General features: G+C 37.8%; 2 protein-coding genes across 4 annotated transcripts; both read left to right on the top strand.

The window, feature by feature from the left end:
* The first annotated feature begins 473 nt into the window (after window positions 1-473).
* Window positions 474-21,499, top strand: LOC122083845 (probable N-acetyl-gamma-glutamyl-phosphate reductase, chloroplastic). 3 transcript variants are annotated; one of them, XM_042651755.1, is made up of 15 exons: window positions 474-625; window positions 712-856; window positions 967-1,128; window positions 2,830-2,937; window positions 9,495-9,581; window positions 9,732-9,782; window positions 9,906-9,977; window positions 12,687-12,806; window positions 13,365-13,425; window positions 13,512-13,592; window positions 14,888-14,967; window positions 15,075-15,164; window positions 20,390-20,518; window positions 20,636-20,768; window positions 21,219-21,499. In XM_042651755.1, exons 2-14 carry the CDS (start codon window positions 797-799, stop codon window positions 20,741-20,743), a joined length of 1,209 nt encoding a protein of 402 aa, XP_042507689.1. In that variant the 5' UTR covers window positions 474-625; window positions 712-796; the 3' UTR covers window positions 20,744-20,768; window positions 21,219-21,499. The 3 variants fall into 3 exon arrangements, with proteins under 3 accessions (XP_042507689.1, XP_042507690.1, XP_042507691.1); XM_042651756.1 differs by having other exon boundaries at window positions 20,636-20,764; XM_042651757.1 differs by lacking the exon at window positions 474-625 and having other exon boundaries at window positions 975-1,128.
* On the top strand, window positions 16,698-18,225 carry LOC122083846. The gene has a single exon (XM_042651758.1). The coding sequence runs from the start codon at window positions 17,595-17,597 to the stop codon at window positions 18,216-18,218; it is 624 nt and encodes a 207-aa protein (XP_042507692.1). The 5' UTR covers window positions 16,698-17,594; the 3' UTR covers window positions 18,219-18,225.
* Window positions 21,500-21,874: the final 375 nt, after the last annotated feature.

Here is a 21,874-nt window from a genome sequence, read left to right on the forward strand (position 1 = left end):
TTAAATTACACATTGAATGTTTTTCCTCGAAGACATTATACTTGTTTTTATAATCAATCACTCAACATGATTCCTCATATTTTATGTTGCATATCTTTTCTCACAACTCCTTTGCGAAATGTCAATTCGGAGCATGAAAAATTTAGTGATATCTATTCCATATTTATCCCTGCACTTAAACACTTAAGGGTGTGAAATGATCATTGCACCCCTTCGATGCTCAAGCATGCATTCCTATTGACGGGTGTTGGTGCAGAAACCACACTCCTAGATAGAAAATTTTTCTCCATATATTCACATGTTAAGACAAAAACATCCTCTGCAGTGAGTGCAGTGATGCAGTGAGCATCGGATGGCCAAGAGGACCTCGGGACGTGTGCCCAAATGCTATCAGCAATACGATGCTCACTACACCATGGCACTCACTCCGGAGAATAATCAATTTAGTGAGTGGGTCCCTTAACATAGAAACGTGTCAAATCATAAAAGATGGAAAACTGAAACCGAAACTGTTTGAAGTGAAGCTTACGAAGCATCTACAGTGCTGGCTTTGCCGTTAAGAATATTGGACCTCGAAGAGGCTTCTTCACTTGTACTGGAAAACTCCAAAGCTTCTTTATCGAAGGTATTTCCGATCGTCAAACTTGTGAACCCTTTTTTATTTCCATGTTTGTGTGTAAGCATATTCTCTGATTTTGCTCCGATTTACAGATAGTTTCCATACGCTAAGCATCCGACGCTTCTCTGTATTAGAACTACGAATTTCGTCTTCACAGATTTGAATTTTCATTTTCAAATGAGCTCTGCAACATTCAGCTCGATTTCTCTCGTTCCAGGATGCTTTCGGTTTCGGAAGGTCCGTATGCACTTTAGTTGTGGCAAAAGTTAGATATCTTCTCCCCGCCCCCTTCATTTGGTTGAATTTCTAAATAAATGTTTGAAGTTTCCAATCCCTCTTAATCAAAGGACAAAAGGAAGATTAGAAATCGAGATGGAAGAAGGTTTTGTATCGATGGTTTTGTGGCTTCATCCCCGCAAAGATTGCAGTTCACAAAGACAAAAACGCAGAAATCCGAGGAGATGGTTCGTATTGGCGTTCTTGGAGCAAGTGGGTATACCGGCTCAGAGGTAGCCTCTTCCATTTTCCTCCTCCGTACCAGTGGCATTTTTTTATTTAATTATTTTTTAAAATGATCAACGTTTGGCATTGGGGGGAAAATGAAGAAAAGAATACTCAAAATGTGACTGATTACCAAAAGGAAAGATACATTGTGTTCTTAGAGTGATCATATTCTTCAGTTGTTATCTCTAGGTGATATTTATTTCCAATTTTTTAATCTCTTTCAATATAAAATGCATCATCTTTATCAGCGGAAATTTATGCAAGCTTCTGGTGTTGTTTATTGTTCAAGGTGCACCTGCACCTCCACTACCAATGTTTCTGAAGCTCTATTAATCGTTATGTCTTACATTACCACGATTCATTTACTTTAACAATCTCGGAAGTACTATTGGAGGAACATCTCGTTAGACCTGAAGTATAAGGTCCAAATGTTCACAATGGCTAGCATAAGTCAATGGTTGAGTTCTGGTTCAGCTTTGCTATCAGATAATGATCCTTTCATTTAGAACATCCAAATGGAGAGAACCTAGACTCTCACTCCCCCCATTGGAGATGCATTAAGAAATCTCCTTTTGTGCCATTGGAAGTTAAGACTTGCTAACAGGTATGTAGATGAGCTTGGCAAACAAGAGTTTGTAGGATCTTAGAATCTATTTGTGTCTTACCTTATTCTGTATGTTTCACGATTATGGTACCATTTGGTTCAGTTTCGATGCAAAGCCTTTTTTTCCCCTTCTATGCATAGTCAATAAAATAATCTATTAAAAAAAAAAAACAACTCATTGTTAAGTGACTGCAGCATTTTCGATGCAAAGCCTTTGTATTTAGTTGTATTGGACTTTGGAGAATGTTAAACTCTTACAGGAAATACTCTGTAATTCAAATTTGGAAAAGCAGATTTACATAATGATTTAAATGGTAAAGCAATGCTTGAAGTCCCAGTTATATTGATGTAAACTGTGTGTGCTAGTGTCTCTGTGTTGGTTTGACCTGAGGTGATCACTCTTGACCTAGCTAGAAAATGATGTTTATGGTGCTTACCACTGAGCATATAGGATTTGTAAGTTTGGGGTTCAAGATTTGGGTGGAGAAGGCTCAATTTTATCTGTAGATTCATTGCTGCCAATTTGGCTTGGAGACTTGGGGTAGGAACTCAGTGAATTGATGCTTTATTCGTATTACATTTCTTCTCATTGTAACCTGATTGAAGGGGACATGGTGGGGTTTCACATAAGTTGCATAAATAGAAATTCTGAGAGCTTATAAAGCCAGAAGTTGCAAGAAAAGAATGTCTTGGCAGGGTATTTAGAAGCAGTTCCCTAGCCCAGGGTTATAAGTAGTTCCATGCTGTAGGTATATAGACAGTTTTCTAGTCTTTAAGAATGTCAAGTCAATCCTTAAATTGTAACCAGATACAAGTTGAAGATGGGATTCAGTTTCAGGACTAGGGTATGATTCCTACAGACTTCTACAGAGGAAGATGCTGGCATCTTTGGCTTATCACTCCTTTAATGCCTGGATCTTACATGCTCTGTTTCTTAACTGGGAAATTGCAGAAATTGATAGGAGTATACTGTTGTTATATAACTTGCCGTATATTTGTTGAAGGAATAGCTTCTAGAACTGTGCTAATATATTCTAATTCTGCCATTCTAGTGATTTGCAACTTTTTTTTTTTACTTACGCACTGATATATTGTTTGGCAGATTGTTCGACTCCTAGCAAGTCATCCAAACTTTGGGATCAAACTGATGACGGCTGATAGAAAAGCGGGTCAATCAATAGGATCAGTATTTCCTCATTTAGTCACTCAAGTATGAATCTTTAAAAATCTAGGGAGTCTTGTGTTTTTGAGTTTGAATGTGGACTTTTCTAGAAGCTTTACATCAAAAAATTTATGTGATTCTATGAGTGACTTGTAAACCTGTCTTCAATTTATACGCTTTAGTAGCGGCAAATATAATACAAATTTTATGAAATATGAATTGTTTGATGCCTTTGTGGGGTCAGTTTGGGCCTGCGGGACTAGTCAGTCTGAAGGCCTAGGTACCTGTAGTTAGCAACAAAAAAAAAAAAATTGTTTGATGCCTTTTTGTTAACAACATGAATGGGGAGAATGCTTGAATGATCTAACTGATCACACAAGCCCTTTATATATAATAAGCAAAGAACATAAAAAATTATAAGTATATCCCCCATCCAGCCACCTCACACTAAATAGGGTTGTTGGAAGAGGGAAAGGACTAATGTGCCCATGTGGCACTTAAACACATATTCTAACACTCCTCTTCAAGTTGGAACATAAATATCACACATGCCCAACTTGACTAAACAAGGATGAAACACCTTCCCGACTAACTCTTTAGTGAACATCTCAGCTAACTTATCACCAGATTTCACAAAGGGAATACAAATCAAACCAACATCTAACTTCTCTTTGATAAAGTGTCTGTCAGTCTCCAAATATTTGGTACGGATATGATGTACTAGATTATAAGCAATATTGATAGCAACCTTGTATCACAGTAGAGCATCATAAGAAGACAAACAGGTACACCAATATCATCTAATAACGTGCGTAACTACAACAACTCACAATCTCCTGTGCCATAGCACGAAACTATGCTTTAACACTGGACCTAGCCACCACATTTTGCTTCTTGCTGTGCTAGGTGACAAGATTCCCGCAAAGGTACAATAACCTGAGATGGACTTTCTATCAACATCTGTATAGGCTTCAAATCTAAAACGATCATGAGGAGATAAAAGGAGGATCACTTTTCCTGGAGTTGACTTCAAGTATCTCAAGATACATGTAACTACCTCCATGTGGGAGGAATAGGAATCATGCATAAATTGACTTACCAAATAATTGCCACAGAAATACCAGGCCATGTGTGGGAGAGATAGATCAGCTTTCCAACCAACCGTTGATGATGGCCTTTGTCCACTGGTTCACCCTCCTTTTCCTTAGGCCGAGTTTTAGCTTCGACAGGAATATCAGAAGGATGACAACCCAACAATCCAGTTTCAGATAACAGATCATGGATGTACTTCCTTTGAGAAAGAAAGATGCCTTTAAAAGACCGAGCAACTTCAATCCCAAGAAAGTACCTTAGTTTTCTAAGATCTTTTATCTCATAACTCTACCAAGAAAGCTCTTGAGACGATCAATCTCAACAGTATCATTTCCTGTTACCACAATGTCATCCACATAGACAATAAGCATAGAAACTGTATCACCAGATCTTTTTATGAACAATGTGTGGTCAGCATTACTTTGCTTGTATCCTACATAGATCATTGCCTTGTGAAACCTTCCATACCATGCCCAAGATGATTGTTTCAACCCATAGAGAGCAAGCTTCAATTTGGAGACCTTGCCCTTAGTTCTCTCACTAGAGAATCTTGGTGAAATATCCATGTACACTTCCTCATCGAGCTCTCTATGGAGGATAGCATTTTTAACATCAAGTTGTTGGAGATCCCATCCCAGATTTACAGAACACGAGAGTAAAACTCACACAAAAGTCAGCTTAGCAATCGATGCAAATGTCTCCTGACTCCTGGTAGTCGATTCCATATGTTTAAGTGAACCCTTTAGCCACAAGCCTAGCTTTCTACCTATCCACTGAGCCATCCAATTTTTGCTTTACCACGGACACCCATTTACACCCATTTGGTCTCTTTCCAGGGGGAAGATCACAAGTTCTCATGTATCATTCTTTTATAGGGCTCCCATTTCTTCCACCATTGCTGCCTTCCATTTTCCATCTGCAAATGCTTCCTGCCAATTTGAAGGAACATGAATAGAAGAAAGAGAGGACACGAATGCACGATAGGAAGTAAAAAATAAATCATAAAAAACAACATGGGATATAAGGTGTTGAGTATAAGTCTTAATACCTTTCTTAAGAGTAATAGGTTGGTCAGAAGGAGTTGTACCTGATGACGTGTTAAGTTCAATAGGCTCTGGATCTAGAGCTGGCGAAGGGATGTGCAAAGGTGATGTTGTAGTAGTGGTGGTCTGAAGTTGCTTATTTTTTGTGTGACCCCACGATACACCTGAAGAGTGGAATTATCGATCTGCCTTTGAAATTCTCCAATAGTACGTTGGACAGGAGTCATCTTCCCCTGAGTTGGAATAGTGATCTCCATTTCCCCCTGAGCTGGAATATTAATTTATGTTCCCTCACTCTCTTTAAAGGAGGATGGTAGATACACTGGTGGAACAAGTAGATTTGGCAGATCCAGAGCCACCTCTTCATTATCAATACCTGACTTCCCCTTGAAGAGGTGGCGAGTAGTAGCCAACAGACTCATGAAACACATCCATAGTGGCTACAGTACGTTGAGTAGGAGGATGGTAACATTTGTATCCTTTTTGTGTAGAGGAATAACCCAGAAAGATGCGCTTAATGCTATGAGGTTCCAATTTCCATGGTGAGTGATGATCTCGAGCATAGTAAGAGCATGTAAATTTTTTTGGAGGAAACAAGAAGGATGAATCCCCTTTTAGAACATCAAAAGGAGTCCGTGAATCAAGGACTCGAGTTGGCATGTGGTTGATCAAAAAGCAGCAGCGAGGATAGCATCACTCCAGTACTGAGATGGAACATGTCTGGAAAACATCATTGAGCGGGAAATGTCTAGTAAATTCCGGTTCTTGCGTTCAACCACTCCATTCTGAGTTAGGGTACCAACGCAGCTAGTCTAATGTATAATCCTTAATCCCATGATCAACAATGTACTTCTAAAACTAGCCCTCCATGTACTATGTTCCATTATCACTTTGAAGAATTTTTTAGTGTAGCATTGAACTATGTATGAATCATCTTATGGATGCGCTGAAAACAATTGAACACCTCACTCTTGTGTTGCATCATATACACCCACGTTGTGCGTGAGTAACAACAATCAATGAAAGACAAACCATCGTTTACCAGAGATAGATGTCCGGCGAGACGGACCCCAAATATTAGAGTGAACCAAATGGAAAATTGAAGAACTTTTATTTAATAAAAAATAATTGGAATGAGTTTGTTTAGCCAGACTACAACCTTCACAAAAAAAAAAAAAAAATCATTCCAGCGACATTGCTTAACTAATTGCGGAAATAAAAGAGAATGTCCCAAGTGGAGGTGTCCTAAACAACAATGTTATTGTTGCAGATCAGAGGAAACAAAGTGTAGTTGATGAGTAGTAGAAACTGCAGTTGTAGGGAGACAACCGTCATCAAGCAAATAGGGACCACCCTATACCTTATCACATCCAATCGTCTTCCCTATTACCATATCCTGAAAAATGCAGTGGGAAGGAAAAAAATGTTATTTTACAATTTAAGTCCCTAGTAAAGCTACTAATAGATAGCAGGTTAGTAGTAAAATTAGGGATATATAAAAACTGAATTTAATGTGATAGAAGAAAAACACTGAATAGAACCCCTTCTAGAGACAAAAAATAGGATGCCATCTGCGACCCTAACATTCTCTCTGCCTGAGGCGGGTAAATAATGGTGAAAAAGGTTGGAAGAACCGGTCATATGATCAATGGCACTGGAGTTAATGATCCAAGGACTTGAGAGTAAAGACGATCAATGCACAGGGACCACCAAACAAGATACCTGAATGGGAAAAGTTGGAACATGAAGGGATTGAATTGGTGGGAGCTAATGAATTGGAAGAATTAAGTATACGACTGAAAGCCTAGAGTTCCTCCTAGGAGAGACTAGTATCAATTGTAGATGGTGTGTCAACAGTTTCAGCCTGATTAGCCTTGTTCTTGGATTTACCATGAGCGAGCTTAGCTTCAAAATCAGCTTGTTTCCCATGAAGTTTCTAATATGTTGCTTTGGTATGGTATGGCTTGTTGAAGGGTCTACATTTCACCACCTCTTTGGTAGTGTCACTAGTACGGGTTGCTCCCTCAGAAGTAGTAGAACCAGTTTATAGGGCTGATTTTTTCAGTAGTAGGAGGATGAATCATAGAGAGGACACGAATCAAGGCAAAGGATTGTTCCAGAGTATGGAAGGGAGGTTTGATAAGTACCTGGACACAAATCTAATCATACTCAACATTCAAATCAGCCAAGATATCATACACCAATATTTTGTCTACATGTTTTGCATAGGGAGCAATCTCTTCAGCACTGGAAGGATAATAGTCTGCAAAGTGATCAAGCTCATAACACAGAGTTCGAAATACAGAATAGTACTTGGACATAGAGCGGTCTTGTTGAGTAGTGGTACGAACTTTCTTGTGAAGATTAAATACCTGAGCATCATTCCCTATTTGCCCATAGGTTTCCTTAGCATTAACCCAGATTTGAGAACCAGTTTCTAACAACAAGAATCCTCTAGAAATAGACTGATGAATAGAATTTATCAGAAAATACATTACCAAAGAGTCATTGGTGATCCATTTGTCCTGAGGGGTACCCACTTTAAAGGGTTTCTTTGATTTTCCTATGATATGTCCAATGTGACCTCTGTCAATAATTGTGAGATAGGTAGTTCTGGACCAGATGAGGTAATTAGTTCTCTCCAATTTCACAGAGTAAGCACCAAAAGCTATGTATTCATTGCGACCTTGCACATCAAATCCTGAAGTTGCAGTAGTTATTTAGACATGATGGTAGTCTGGAGAAATACCAAAACTTTAAAATCATCAGTCAGGAAGATCCCAAACTTGGATCGAATTTCCCTGTAAGGGTAATAAATCACTCCTCTAAAAAATTGTCTGATTCTGATCAAGAACTGGTGAGATAGGAAAATTAGGGTTTTGGGAGAAAGCCCTAAATTTTCAAAAAGATGAGGATCTCACACACACAGCCTTGGGAGATAGGGCCACATGGCTAGTCAATCTCCTATGTGGGGGTGAGGAAGGTCTCCTCCAAATATCAATTGATTCTGAGGGAGGGAACCCAAAAATCGATGGGATCAGGATTTTAGAAGAAAACCCTAATTCTTGGGAAATCGTAGGTGAAGATGGGCTTCAATCTTGCAACTAGTGATGAGTCCTTTCAGATTGCTGTACTTGATCTTCAATAGGTGGAGATTGTTCTTAAAAGTAGGAAGAAACAAACTCCAAGAAGGGAAGAATAAAAAATCACAGAGAGGGGAAGAACCCTAATCAATTCTTGCAAGGTTTTGGGTTTAAAACATTGAGGTGATGTGTAGGACAGCAACTAGATTCATATGAGTCACCTCATTAGTGCTGTCCAATGGGGAATTAGGGAGGCAAAGGTGGGAGAGGACGGAGGCTTGCGAATTTGGGAAGAAGAGAAAAAAAGGCTAAAAACCCTAGGTCAGAAAATTAGGCTTTGATACCATGTTAACAGCATAATGGGGAGAATGCTTGAATGATCTAACTGATCACACAAGCCCTTTATTTGTAATAAGTAAAGAATATAAAAAATTACAAGTATACCCCCCCATCCAGCTTCCCCACACTAAATGGGGTCGGTGGAAAGGGGAAAGGACTAATGTACCCTTGCGGCACTTAAACACATATTCTAACACTTTTGTTCAAAGTTTCAAGTTCTTGATCTTGAATCCTGGCATTACTGGAACATTCGACTCAAATAAGCTAATTAGCAAAGACTGATTCATGAGCACTTATAAATGGGATGACAACAGTTTTACTTGAACACTTACAAATTTATGAGCCCCACCTGTGTCTGACACTTAACGTAAAGCAGTATGAATGTTTGAAAATGGAATCTTTGCAGTATCTAAGTTGGACGCTTTGCTATGTCTAAATAAGATAGCAAACACATGCTTCTAAAAGGGGCAACATTTACTGAATTTAAAATTGAGTCAGATAAGAGATGGATGGACTAATTTTCTTTTCTCGTACTAGAAGGGTAAGATTACAAGTTATCCTGAGTTAAAGCATAACTACAGAAACAAAGGATAACAGTTTTGGAACTTTCTATAAAGGGATGAGTAATGGAGACAAGATGAAAACAACCAGCAACAGTGAGAAAGAGAAGAAGAACAGAGATATTAACCTACCATTCTGTATCCCTTTTTGTCCCTCTTTTCTTTCTAATGCATTTCTTAATGGTTAAAATTTAAATCAAAAAAGACACAGGAAATGCAACCTGGCTAAGAAGTCAAATACATCTCAAAATTAATCCCATCCATACAGAAAAGGTAAGAGTAAGCATGAATTACCCCAAAAGCAAGGCTTCCCTACTGTTGCATATATTTGATGAGACATTTCATTTCTAGAAAGCATCGTCATCTACATTCCTGATTTGCAAATCAGTTACTCCATCAATTGATGTTGGAAAGAAATTTTTATTTTATGGTAATTTTTTGAAACTTTATGAAGAAATATGATGCTTGAGTTCCTGTTGCTTTTGTAGAACTTGCCAGATATGGTTGCTATCAAGGATGCAGACTTTTCTAATGTTGATGCTGTGTTTTGCTGTTTGCCACATGGAACAACACAGGTTTTTCCACTTTCTTTTCTATTGTTTACTCAGTCTTGCAGCATTTAATCATCTATGATGGCAGATGAATTGATGAAACATACCTTTGACAAAAAGATGATTGGTACAAAAATCTGAACTGACACGAAGAATGCTGATTTCTGGTTGCAGGAAATAATCAAAGGCCTTCCCAAGCAGCTAAAGATTGTTGATCTTTCTGCAGTATGCTCTGGGTGCAATTTTTAGTACATTGTCAAATATCATGGCAGCATTACATTCATTTTTATGTTGTCTTGTATTAGAAGTGCTGCTGGAAATAAAAAGTAAAATGGGATGATTCTGCAGGACTTCCGGCTTCAGAATATTGATGAATATGAAGAATGGTATGGTCAGCCTCACAGAGCACCTGAGTTGCAGGTGAACTTTATTTGTTCCAGTCCTGCATTCTCTCTTAGCTCTGTCATATTTCTGATTTTCTGGTTGTCTACCTTCTCTTGTCCTTTTTTCCCCTTCTTTTTCTGAAAGTAATATAAACAAGTATCTTGTATAAAAAGAGAAAGCAAGCTGTACATTAAAAGTGAAAAAAATGATGCAATATATTCTCAGGTACCAAATAAATGAATTTTTCTTGTATTCTGATTAAAAATAAGTGTAATTCTTTCTTTTAGTTAATTTTAAGAGCCATGGAAATATTTTTATATTTTTATGTTAAATAATAACCGATCATAATCATGGGTTTAGGGATCGGGAAAGGATTGGCCTTATCGATCAAGTGGTATCAGAGTATCACAATTGACAGGGAACAATACCAAGTTAATGTGGCAATCCTCCAGAACTTGGTTGTAGCAGGCTTGGATAATCGCTGTTATGCCCAAACTCAGCTGATACAGGTGAGTATCATCCAAGTTGATGGGGATTGGCAGTGGGTGGTCTGAACCCCGAGTCCAAGTAGTAAATCCTTGACAATAACAGAACACAGGAAGAATGGGAATGAGATGCATGCACCCTCCATAATCACAGATAGGAGAAGCTTAAAATTAAACCTAAATCAATATTTAGACAAAAAGACCTTAAAATTATCAATCCACTCAATCATATATGAAAGCCAAATGCTGCACAAATAAATCAGGGGACACACTAAAAAGTCACTAAATAACCTCTTCACTGAAACATTGCTCACCTCATCAATCCAAACATTGCTCACAATGATCAAATTATTCAATTATAACCTCTCCTCAGACCATTGTTGTCAAGGCATCATCACCTAGGCGTCCAGGCCAGTGTTATCAATTCGGCCGAATAATTCGCGAATTATTCGGCCCAACCGAATTTTTCCGAATTTTATCAAAAATTCTGACCGAATCCGAATTAAAAATAAAATTCGGTAAAATTCGCGATTTTTTCAAAAGCAAATATAAAACGCGAATAATTCGGACCGAATCCGAATTAAACCGAATTATTCGGTCCACTTAAATAGTATTTTAAAAAAAAAAAACAAAAAAAAATAATTTAAAAAAAAAAAAAAACCCAATAAGCTTTTTTGACCGCTTTTTTGACCGAATCCTTAAATTAATCAACCGAATTATTCCGAATAATTCTCCGCCCGAATAATTCCCGAATCCGAATTTGCTAACTATGGTCCAGGCTCTTTCTTGGGTCCAAGGTGACAAGCACGCCTTGTCGACACTTAATGAGTTTACATTGATTTATGTTTTATTGTTCTGTTTTTGATGAATATGCTTATGTTATAATTATATCCTTTGCTTTGTTTATTCTATGTTGGTTTTTCCATATTAGGTCATTACTAGCATGATTATATCATATTGCATTGATATGGCTTTTATGCTGCATATAAGCATAGTTATATAAGATTCCATTGCTATATTACATATACTCATATGTTGCACGCCTAGGGTGCCTACTCGGGGACCTTATTGCCTATGTGCCCCTCCAGCGCCATGGGTTGCCCATATTCACTGTGACAACTGTGCCTCTTGACTACCAAAAGAAGAAACAATATTTAAGCAGTACTAGACTTCTACCTTTCCCCTTCCTGTTGTTGTAATTGGATAACTTCTCAAGGCTCTGCTGGTCTACCTCTAGGGCATATGAAGAGGTAGATAAAATCCTTATTATTATTACAACAAAGATACCACTTTCCAGCCTTCTTTTAGAGAGGTAGTATTTGAAAAGACTTCAAAAAACTAGCGACATTATCTAAAGGAGCTCAGAAACAGAAGGTTTGGGGAAAAAATAAATCCTTCCCAAGAGAAATAGCAGAACCCAAAACCACTGGATGGTTATGAAATTGCCATTGGTGGCTTTGTAAAGTTTCAATCTCAACGGATTTTTCTTGATATCTAAAAATATTTTTTTTTACTCATGATTATGAGATAACAGTTGCATGATGAGCAATCATGTTAGAGCCAGATCTTCAAGGAAACTCTTCTCACTGAAATAAAGCAGGATTCTTATTGAAAATGGTGTTCTTAAAGGTAACTTGGGCTGTTGATATCCCTTACACACTCTCCTTTTCAAGCTACATTTTCCCTGGTATGTCTCATTACATTATTGGTTGCCAAAAACTGTGGCATAATTTGTCTAACTATCATAGTTGGCAAGATGTTGGATATGCAATGCACTTGCCTAGGCAACGATGCACCAAAACCTGGTGATCTAGGCCTCCACACGGTTGTCATGGCGTCCTGGTGGCCCAAGCCATTGCAGAGGCACGTCAAGAGGACACCAAGAAGGCACCTGGGTGCCCAAGGCAATTGTCCAGCAAGGGGTGCCTGGATGCCTAGGCAACACCTTGACAACTATGCCCCCATATGTTAAAAAATTCAATCAGATCTCACCTCTACCCTTATGTGTTGCTATAATCCCTTTTATTTTTATATGTTGAGCTATATATAACTTAAGGCGCCTTGATGCACTTTCTGTGGGCACCTTGGCTTCACCCTGGCATAGAAGTGCTGGCCTCTATTGTGGCTTATATCGGCAAAACATGAGAATTATGCTAACTAGGGAAAATGTGAGAGGTCAGCCTTTGTGTATTTTGTTGCTCAACAATCATTAATTTGAGTTTTATTGACATCTTCTGCTCTGTTGCTTATTTGGATCCAGAAAGAAGCTATTTATGGTTTGACAGAGGTTTCAAGGGAAGAGATTCGGAATGCACGGCTTGTGGCTAATCCTGGTTGTTATCCTACATCTATCCAACTTCCTCTCATTCCCTTGCTTAAGGTGTGTACCTGAACTGTTATCTTATGGAATTTATTGCTATAGATACTTCTGATCAGTACACATTTTTATTAAAGCTACAATTCTTGTACATGTTTTTCTGTATTTCTAACGAGGAAAAAGCTTCCTTTTTTCCCATTACTTCATACTTTGTTTTTCAAATTATCCCCACCACTGTTTAAAATCTCCAGTATATCCCCTTCCTTTTAAGTTTTGTTTAACCCCTACACTTTCTGAAGTTACAGATTCGTCTTTTGTTCTTCACTTTAATTACTATTCTTCCCCTGACCTTGTTTCTTGCTCCAAAAGGTCCCAAATTGTCCATAAAATTACGAAATTACCACAGTTTCACTATATTTGTAATTTATCCATTACTTTAGTGGGCCATTTTCTCGCTTTGGAATCCTCGAAGGTAGTAGAATTTGAATTGTGAATTTCCTTCCCTAGAAATATGTTTCCAGAGTAGTGCATAATTGTATGATTAAGGCTGTGGAAGATGACTGTCATTGTTACTAGTAATAATTTAATCTCTCTTTGATGGTAATTTGCCCTTCGATGCAGGCTAATCTTATAAAACTGAGAAATATTATTATTGATTCAAAATCTGGTGTGAGTGGAGCAGGTCAGGACCATTATATTTCATCTCTCCCTCTTGCATCTTCAATTCTGGCATTATATGGACAGTTTTAAGTTAGGTGTTTCCTGCAGGACGTGGAGCTAAAGAATCCAATCTATACACTGAAATAGCTGAAGGCATTCACTCATATGGCATTACAAGACATCGTCATGGTATGAGTTTTTATTCCAGCAATTATTATTTTTCTTTTAGACTTATGGTTACTTGAAATCCAAAAGCCCCTTTCTTCTTCCTCAAGTTTACCAAATCTGGAACAAGGTTTGGAGGACAAAGGATTGATAAAGCAGGTTCTGCCACCCTCTTTTCCTACAACCATCACTTTGTCCTCTGGCAACTCATCTGTAGCTTCTGCTGCCTCCACTAACCTCACCAACCACTTTGAGCATCTCCAACAAAACTCCGATGATGAAGAATATAAGCTGTTGGTTATCAGTCACTCATGGGGTCTTTAAAGAATTCCGCTACTGGAGTACAAACAAGATAGAAAGAGGTGAAGGGAGAATTCAGAGGAGAGTTGAATGACATGGTCTAATCATGGGGTTTTGAGCCCTTTAACCACTACGTCTGCATCGCAGGAATATATCACTAGTGCCAGCCAAAGTTGCTGACAATGAGAACCTTTTATTTTTTTTTTTGGCAGATGTAGATATTCATTGGGGGAGGGCGAGGGACTAGTCTTTCAGCATGGAATGCACAATCTGATGGTTGTGGACAGCAATTGCAACAATGGTGATTGCAATTCCTTCAGTCAATGGTAGAGAGACGGCAAAGGGTGAACATTGGCCATTAATGGAATGAGGAGTATATCTTTGGTGATGACTTCAATCTCAAGCTAATGGGTCCACGGGAGAAATCAGTGGTTTAGATTAGATTGATTTCACGAAGCAAGGGATCATTTTACCAAAATCCCTCAAGTTCAAGACAAAGGACATCAAATTCAGTCTTAAAAGTACCAGATGTTCCTAACTAACACAAACGGGGGGAAGTTAGCATTTCCATATAGTAATAAATGTATCGAAAAAATGAAAAATACAGAAAAATATGAAATGTTGCAGATAATATTGAAAAAGATTGTGGATAGTACAGTCAGTACTTTTTGCTCTTTGAAAAGTGCACTACTGGGACATTTTTAGAAGGCAAAAAGGTATGTGCTAGAATTATTTTCGAATGATACACAGAATGCACAGAAGTAATAAAAATTTTCAAAAATAGAAAAAGAACATCATGTATCTAGTTTCAGAGTGTGTTTCATATGAAGTAAAAATAAGGAACATAAGGTTTTACATTGGGGCCCACTATTCTACGTCCAAAATCTGTAAAATAATGTAGAAGTAAAATATCTTCTGTACTTTATTTGACTCCATGCATTTAACTTCAAAACAAATGGAACCTATTGTAAAAAAGAAAAAAAATAACATTGGTTGCTTGGTTTTTTCTTCATTTTCAGTTCCAGAAATTGAGCAAGGACTCTCTAATGCTTCGCATACAAAAATAACAGTCAGCTTCACTCCTCACCTAATGCCAATGGTGACTATTCTACTACATTTTGTGAAATACTTGAAGTATTATAGTCATTGTTTAACTTCTTCAAGAAAACAGCTTAAAACCGTTTTTAACTTCTGGATGTTCTATAGAGCCGTGGGATGCAGTCAACCATTTATGTTGAAATGGCTCCTGGAGTGTCAGTTGATGATCTTTACCAACAATTGAAGACCTGTTATGAGGTATATCTTCCCAACTATTTCTTATTTTACGAAGTGTCCCTAGGAAACTCCAGAATTGTCATTACTTTCGAAATTTTAGAATGGAAAATTTTGTAAATGGATCTTAGCCAAGCAAGGAATTGTTTGTCCTAGACTATATTCAAGGGATAGTGTTCCTTAACTTTCTGGTTTTCCTCTGTTTCCTTGTGGGTTTCTTCCCTTTTGGTTGAGGCTTCCTTGCCGTAGCCTTCATGTTATTGTTTTTACTTTATGATTCTGTTTACTCCCCCCTTCCCAAACCCCCTAAAAATATAGAGGAAAAAAAATTCTGTAATTGGATTATTTTTGTCACAATGTGTGGACTGGAAGAAGCTACACCATCTTTCCTGTACATGAGTGTAGGTACCATGGACCTCCGCCCCCGTGGGATCGCCATATGGCGCGTAGCGCGTGTACACACGCTAGGGTTCGACCCTAATGAGATGAGATAGTATCCCCTGGTCATCAAATGCCAAGGGGGGATACACGTTATGGGTAAAAGGGAGTCGTCACCTAAAAAGGGTATAGGACCCATAAATCTCTCCCCCAATCAAGGGAGAGAGACTAATGACTCTGATGGATAAGGCTGGTTTACACCAAGATTCTGGACAAGTGTCAAGTGACAGACTGGGAAGGTGTTAGGCACCCAGTCTGCAAGGCCCTAAGGCCGGTCTCTTTTTGTTTGACCAAAGTTTGTTTGTACCCTACTAACTAGTCCTAAATCTAGGTCACTGAAAACCCTAAACTAGGTATCTAAGTATGACATATGAAAACCCTAAGCCATGTGTCCATGTTATGCTAACCTAGGTGATAATGCAAATAATGAAATGATTACGCTAATTAAATATTAAAAACCCTAAATGATTTGATTAACGAATTATGAGTCTTAGATTAAGCTAATTAAGTAAGTCTAAACCTAGGATTAATTTAGCAACTTATGAAACCCTAAATTGAATTAACTCGATTAATGTAGCCTAACCTAGATGGATGATTAATGAACTTATGAAATCCTAAATTGAACTAATGGATTTAATTGAGTCTAGCCTAGATGGATGATTAATGAACTTATGAAATCCTAAATTGAACTAATGGATTTAATTGAGTCTAGCCTAGATGGATGGTTAATGAAATTATAAAATCCTAAATTGAACTAATTAAAATGATTAAACCCAATCCCTAGTAATTTACAATAAATTATTACAATCCTACTTAATCTAATTGGTAAAAGGATTTTCAAATTAAACGGGGCCTAATTAAATTAGAAAAGTTAAATGGGCTAATTACATTAAATGGAAGCATTTACTAGTCTACCTAATCTAATTTAGGAAGATTAAACTAAACCTATGGTTTAATTAAATAAATTATGAAACCTAATTGCCCTAATTACGTTTATCTTGAGCTAATCCTAAAATAAATTAAGTTTTTTAACATCAAATCATCAAGTATATAAAAAAAATACATGTTAATAAACACGAAGCATGGCAAACATGATATTGACTAACCTATCTAAATCTGATGATTATCAATATGGCAAGATATCAGAATCTAAATTAAATACACAATTAATTTTAAAGGGACACACTATTTGAGATAAAAAGAAATGGACAGAAACAGATACATTTTTATCAACCCGAAAATCCAAGTAGCGCACCTAATGCTTTGAGCCGGTTTGAGGGGCCAGCCACACCCGTACTAACCTACGTCCTAGACTACGGCCCATAGACCCATTTGCTGATTCAAAATCCTAATTTAATAGAAATTAGTGAAACCCTATGGTTATCATATGATTCAAAAATAATGAGTAAAACCCAATCGGTTTCAGCCCTCGATCCTAAGGGGTTGGATTAGAGTGACCCTAGGACTCCATATGGAACCCCCTAAAAGTATTAATTGAAACACGGCGAAGGCAAAGGTGAAATAGGAGAAATATCACACAATGATAGGGGTTGGGGAGCATATTACAATTTAAATCACAAAAATAAATAAATAAATAAAATAAAAAAAACTGGAATGAATAAACAAAAGAAAATGAACACAAAAAAAAAAAAAAAAAAAGAATAAAAATAAAAAAAAGAGATAGAAGAGAAGAAGAGGAGGGAGGCGGCTGATTTTGGTGCAACAACCATATGAGGGCCGGTTTATCCCCTGAACCCGTGCCAATAACCTAGCAATGAGATAGTTTGCAGTGTTTTGCCAATACCCATTTCATCTGCAAGAATTCCATTAATGCCATTTTCATAAAACCTTATCAACCAGTTCAATCCAGCGAGCTGGTAATCCTTCATCTTTCCTTGAATACAAGAAGGTTGTGTCACCAAGCTTGGGTTGCTTGAACCTTTCCAGGTATCTGGGTTCAATGTGGTCCTCTGTACCCAAGAAAAACAGAAACCCAAGAGCAGGAAGCTCTCTTTCATGAGTTCTAATGTTGTAGAACCTTATCCTGCAAGGCCGACCCCATTACCACTAATCCATTCTTCCATCGGTTTGTCTACCCCTGCAAATCTGGCCAAAAGCCCTCTATCCCCATTGGCAGGGGTCACACCTCCACCATCGATGTCCTTATCTTTCCCACCAGATGGGTCTCCAGCGGTTCTCCCCTCGAACCCACCTGATGCTCTCACATTGCCCCCATGTAGTGCTATGGACATGGGAGCACCAGCGCCGACGCCGGAAACAGGGGAGGAGAAGGGACTTTGGTGTGTGGCAAAGCCTAGTGTTCCTGCAGATACATTACAGGAGGCCATGAACTATGCTTGTGGGGAAGGGGGTGCGGACTGTGACGAGATTAAGCCTCATGGAAGCTGTTATAACCCAGATACGGTTGTTGCCCATGCATCTTATGCTTTCAATAGCTACTGGCAGAAGATCCAGGAGAAAAAGGGAGAAGAAAGGAAGAAGAGATATTCGGTTGCAGCAGACTTTGGAGGAAGGAAGATGAGAAGAAGGAGAAGAAAAGAAGAAGGAGGTGCAGGTTCGGTTGCTGCCAGTTACAGCAGCAGGGAAGGAAAAGAAGAAGAAGAAGAAGAGAGGAGTTAGTGCGGCTGTGGTTCTGCTATAGGGAAAAGAAGAAATAAAGGAAGAAAAGATGGGGAGGAAATCAGGGCTTGAGATCCTAATCTAAGGGTCTAGATTAAAAGAATAAAAAACAATTTAAAAAGACTAAACCAAATCAAATCTACATGTTAAATAAAAAAAAAACAATTAAACTTAATTAATCTAAAAAATCAATTACCTAACAATTACCTAAATACCTTTAATTGGACCGAAATAAACCAAACTGAGACTAATTAAACATAATTAACCTAAACAAATCAATTATTAATAAATTAGGAATTAATTTATCAAATTAGATAAGTTAGTTCTAAACTGCAATTAGGGGAAGAAAAATACCTTAAGCCGGCTTTAATCAAGAAACAAGGGGAGATAACCCTTGTGCTTCAAGGCCAAAACCGAACCGAACCGAATCGGACTAAGTCTCCCGGCTCAAGGAAGGATTACACATTTAAATTTTTATACTTTGAGAGATTATTTATTTAGAGAGAGGGAATTAGCAAAAACCTTCATGGGGCCATATTCCTTCTCTCAAATTTTTCTCAATTTTTCTCCTCCCTTTTGGAAGAGGGGAAGGGCTATTCTTATAGCCTTGGGACTTGGGACAATTCTCTCATATTTTCAATGTGGGACTAAAAAACTAGAGAGAATTGTCCAAAAAGGCTTGCTTTTGGACAAAGGGGTTTGGGCGCCATGTGGCACCCTTTGATTGCTCGGAATAGAATCTGATACCGAACTTTGGAGTCAACTTTCGGGGGTCATATCTTTCAAACCGTTTGTCGGAATTCGACGTGTAGTATGTCGTTAGAAAGCTCAGTCCGAGCACTATCCAATGATGTGAAACATGATTGCAGTCTCGACCGGGAACCTTTACGAAAATATGCATAAAGTAGGGACCCGGATCATATAATGAAAGAGAGAATTGAGCGTCGATTCGCATAGTTCTCGCATCAAAGTGTAATGTCCGACTTGAGGGGACAAACAACAATAATCCACAACATCAAATTCTAATTTTTGAAAACATTTTCTCTTGAAAGTTTATAGGAAAAAATGGTCATTTTCTATTCCAAGTTTGAAAATTCTCCAAGTCTAAAATATCCAACATGTAATCCTTCATATTGTCATCATTGCCGGGGGGTGACAAAATTCGGTGTCTACAATGAGATACAGGCTCCAGTGTCAGTAGGAGCCCACTCTCCAGATCTGGAAAAATCTTCTTGGCAAAGAATTTTCTCCTTGACAGCCATCCACTCCATTTGCTTGTCCTAGAGATGCTGCCCTTTTTTAACTCTTATTTCAAAGTTATGCAATGGATAATCTCTAGCTGAGGTTCTATAGGTGGTCCCTAGTTTTAAAGATAGTTGACCTACTCCTGGTTTGCAGCTTGTATCATATAATGAGAATGGGTTCTTAGTGTCCCAAATCCCAAGTTTTCTCTGTTGGATACAAAGTTTTTTTTTCAGCTTGCCTTCTTGTTCAAAAAGAGGCAACTAAATACTAGCTTCTTTGTTTCTGTTTTCTTTCTCTTTTTTTCTTTTTACTTCTTATTCCCTTCCATTATTCCTCAAGTCCAATAGAGGTTTGATCTGATCCTATAGAGTCTTCCATCAAAAAAACTGTGTAAAATCTTCGGTTTTTTCCTCTTCTTTTATCCCCATCCCATAGGTACAACATTTGAATCAAATAGAGAACCCTTTCTTCTGTATGAATCGATATTATTACATCCAATTCTTTCCTGATACTCCCAAAGAAAATCCCAAATTGACAGGTTAGTGTGAGCTTATTCATGTGGTTATGCACTCTTTGAATAAGAATCCATTTTCTGAAAGATCCTGGCTTTCATGCTTGGAGGCAACTAAATACTAGCCAAAATTATTTGAAATGTCTCTCTAAATTAATCCAAGCGAATTTCATTCATGGGGTATTAAGTCATAGAGGACATTTTGAATGTAACCCAGATGCTTTACACTAGAGCATGTAAATGCTGATCTTTTTGGTTGAAAATACTGGAAGCTGGTACTCCAAGCAATTCTTATCTAATTTTAATTTTGGCTTGTATCATGGTTTTATATTATTTTATTATATTTGGAAGGGGGGGTGGAGTGGGTGGGATGCACTGTGAGGATTGATTGGATTCAAATTTTCCTGTGTTCCAGGATGAACAGTTTGCTGTTTTGTCGGAGAAAGGAGCTGTTCCTCACACTCGAAATGTTCGAGGATCAAACTACTGCTTCATGAATGTCTTTCAAGATCGAATTCCTGGGAGAGCAATAATAATATCTGTTGTATGTTGAAATCCTGCATATTTCTGTTTTAATTTCTTTTAACCTCTAGTGACATTGAAACGAGGATATCCTGAGCTAGTGTCATTCTGGGGTTTAACTTTAACAACATGGCTGCAGATTGATAATCTAGTAAAGGGAGCTTCTGGTCAAGCTGTACAGAACCTGAATTTGATGATGGGGATTCCTGAGAATACTGGGCTTCTTCACCAACCTTTGTTTCCTTAGCATGTTCATTGATGTTTTAAAGTAGGTAGGCATGCTGCATGCAATGTTTCATCAACCATTTCTGTTACTGTGTGAATTCTTATAATCTTATCTATCATGACTCATGAGTTTTCCTTTCATGGTATCTGGTGAATGAATGTGCATACTATGATCCATTGACCTATATAAGTGGCATAAACAAACCAATGTGGTACCACCATTTGACCATTTGTTAGTGGTATCATGGCAAAAAGTTTACTTTTTTTACCATCCAATATTCTGTTGCATTCATTTGGTGCCTTAATGTTCTAATGAACAGTAAGGGTTAATGGATTTGGTGCCCTAATGTTCTAATGAACGGTAAGGGTTAATGGACAGGGAAGTTTTTTAAAGTTGGATTACCATGATGAGCTGTAGCATTGAAGATGCCTTGGCATAGATGCTGACCTTTATGCAATGTATTTATATTGATTAGTTTATCTTCCGAATGTTTCAGGTCTATGAAATGTCAGACTTGCTGCTGAGAACGATAAATTATGGCATGGTCTTACAATGTATTGTTCTGTTACTATTTATGCTGCAGCTTGTTGGTGAACTGAGCTAGGTATCTCAATAGGGTGAATAAGATTCATTGGTTAGGTCCGGGCATCTTTGTTGTATCATCTATGACCTGACAGTTTAAGGTTCTACAAATGAAAATGCCCCATAAATTAATAAATCGTGCCCTTGCTTGGTAGAACTAAATTGGAATAAATTAAATCCCCAGCCCTTCAATCACTGATCCCTGTTGGATGGCTCCGCTTAATGTCTCCCACTTAAAGCCAGGAAGCAACATTGCTTCTTGAGATACATTTCCCTTAACTCACATTGCTTTCATTCCAGAGAGGATTTGCATACTTTTTAATAGAATGATTTGATCGATGCTATTTAAATGGTTTCCATCAAGTGGGCCTTAGTAGTATTAGGACAGGAAAGATATGGGGAATGGCTTTAATATGGTAAAATAAGTGTATTGTAGGAAAGAATATAGTATTTTCCTTGCATCTTTGGCATGGGAGATAGTTTTTTTAGATATCTGGTATATGTGTGTCCAGTGGCTAGCAAGCGTGGCCAATTCTTTATTATTTTAATTACTTTGAAGTATTGCAATCA

Source organism: Macadamia integrifolia, chromosome 7 (assembly GCF_013358625.1).
Source record: "Macadamia integrifolia cultivar HAES 741 chromosome 7, SCU_Mint_v3, whole genome shotgun sequence".
Taxonomy (NCBI): Eukaryota; Viridiplantae; Streptophyta; class Magnoliopsida; order Proteales; family Proteaceae; genus Macadamia; species Macadamia integrifolia.

Coding starts and splice junctions, on each gene's coding strand:
- LOC122083846 (XM_042651758.1), top strand. CDS start 17,595: ATGAGTTCTAATGTTGTAGAACCTTATCCTGCAAGGCCGACCCCATTA.
- LOC122083845 (XM_042651755.1), top strand. CDS start 797: ATGAGCTCTGCAACATTCAGCTCGATTTCTCTCGTTCCAGGATGCTTT. Junction 13,593..14,887: donor CATTACAAGACATCGTCATG/GTATGAGTTTTT, acceptor CTTCATTTTCAG/TTCCAGAAATTGAGCAAGGA. Junction 20,519..20,635: donor GAGCAATAATAATATCTGTT/GTATGTTGAAAT, acceptor ACATGGCTGCAG/ATTGATAATCTAGTAAAGGG.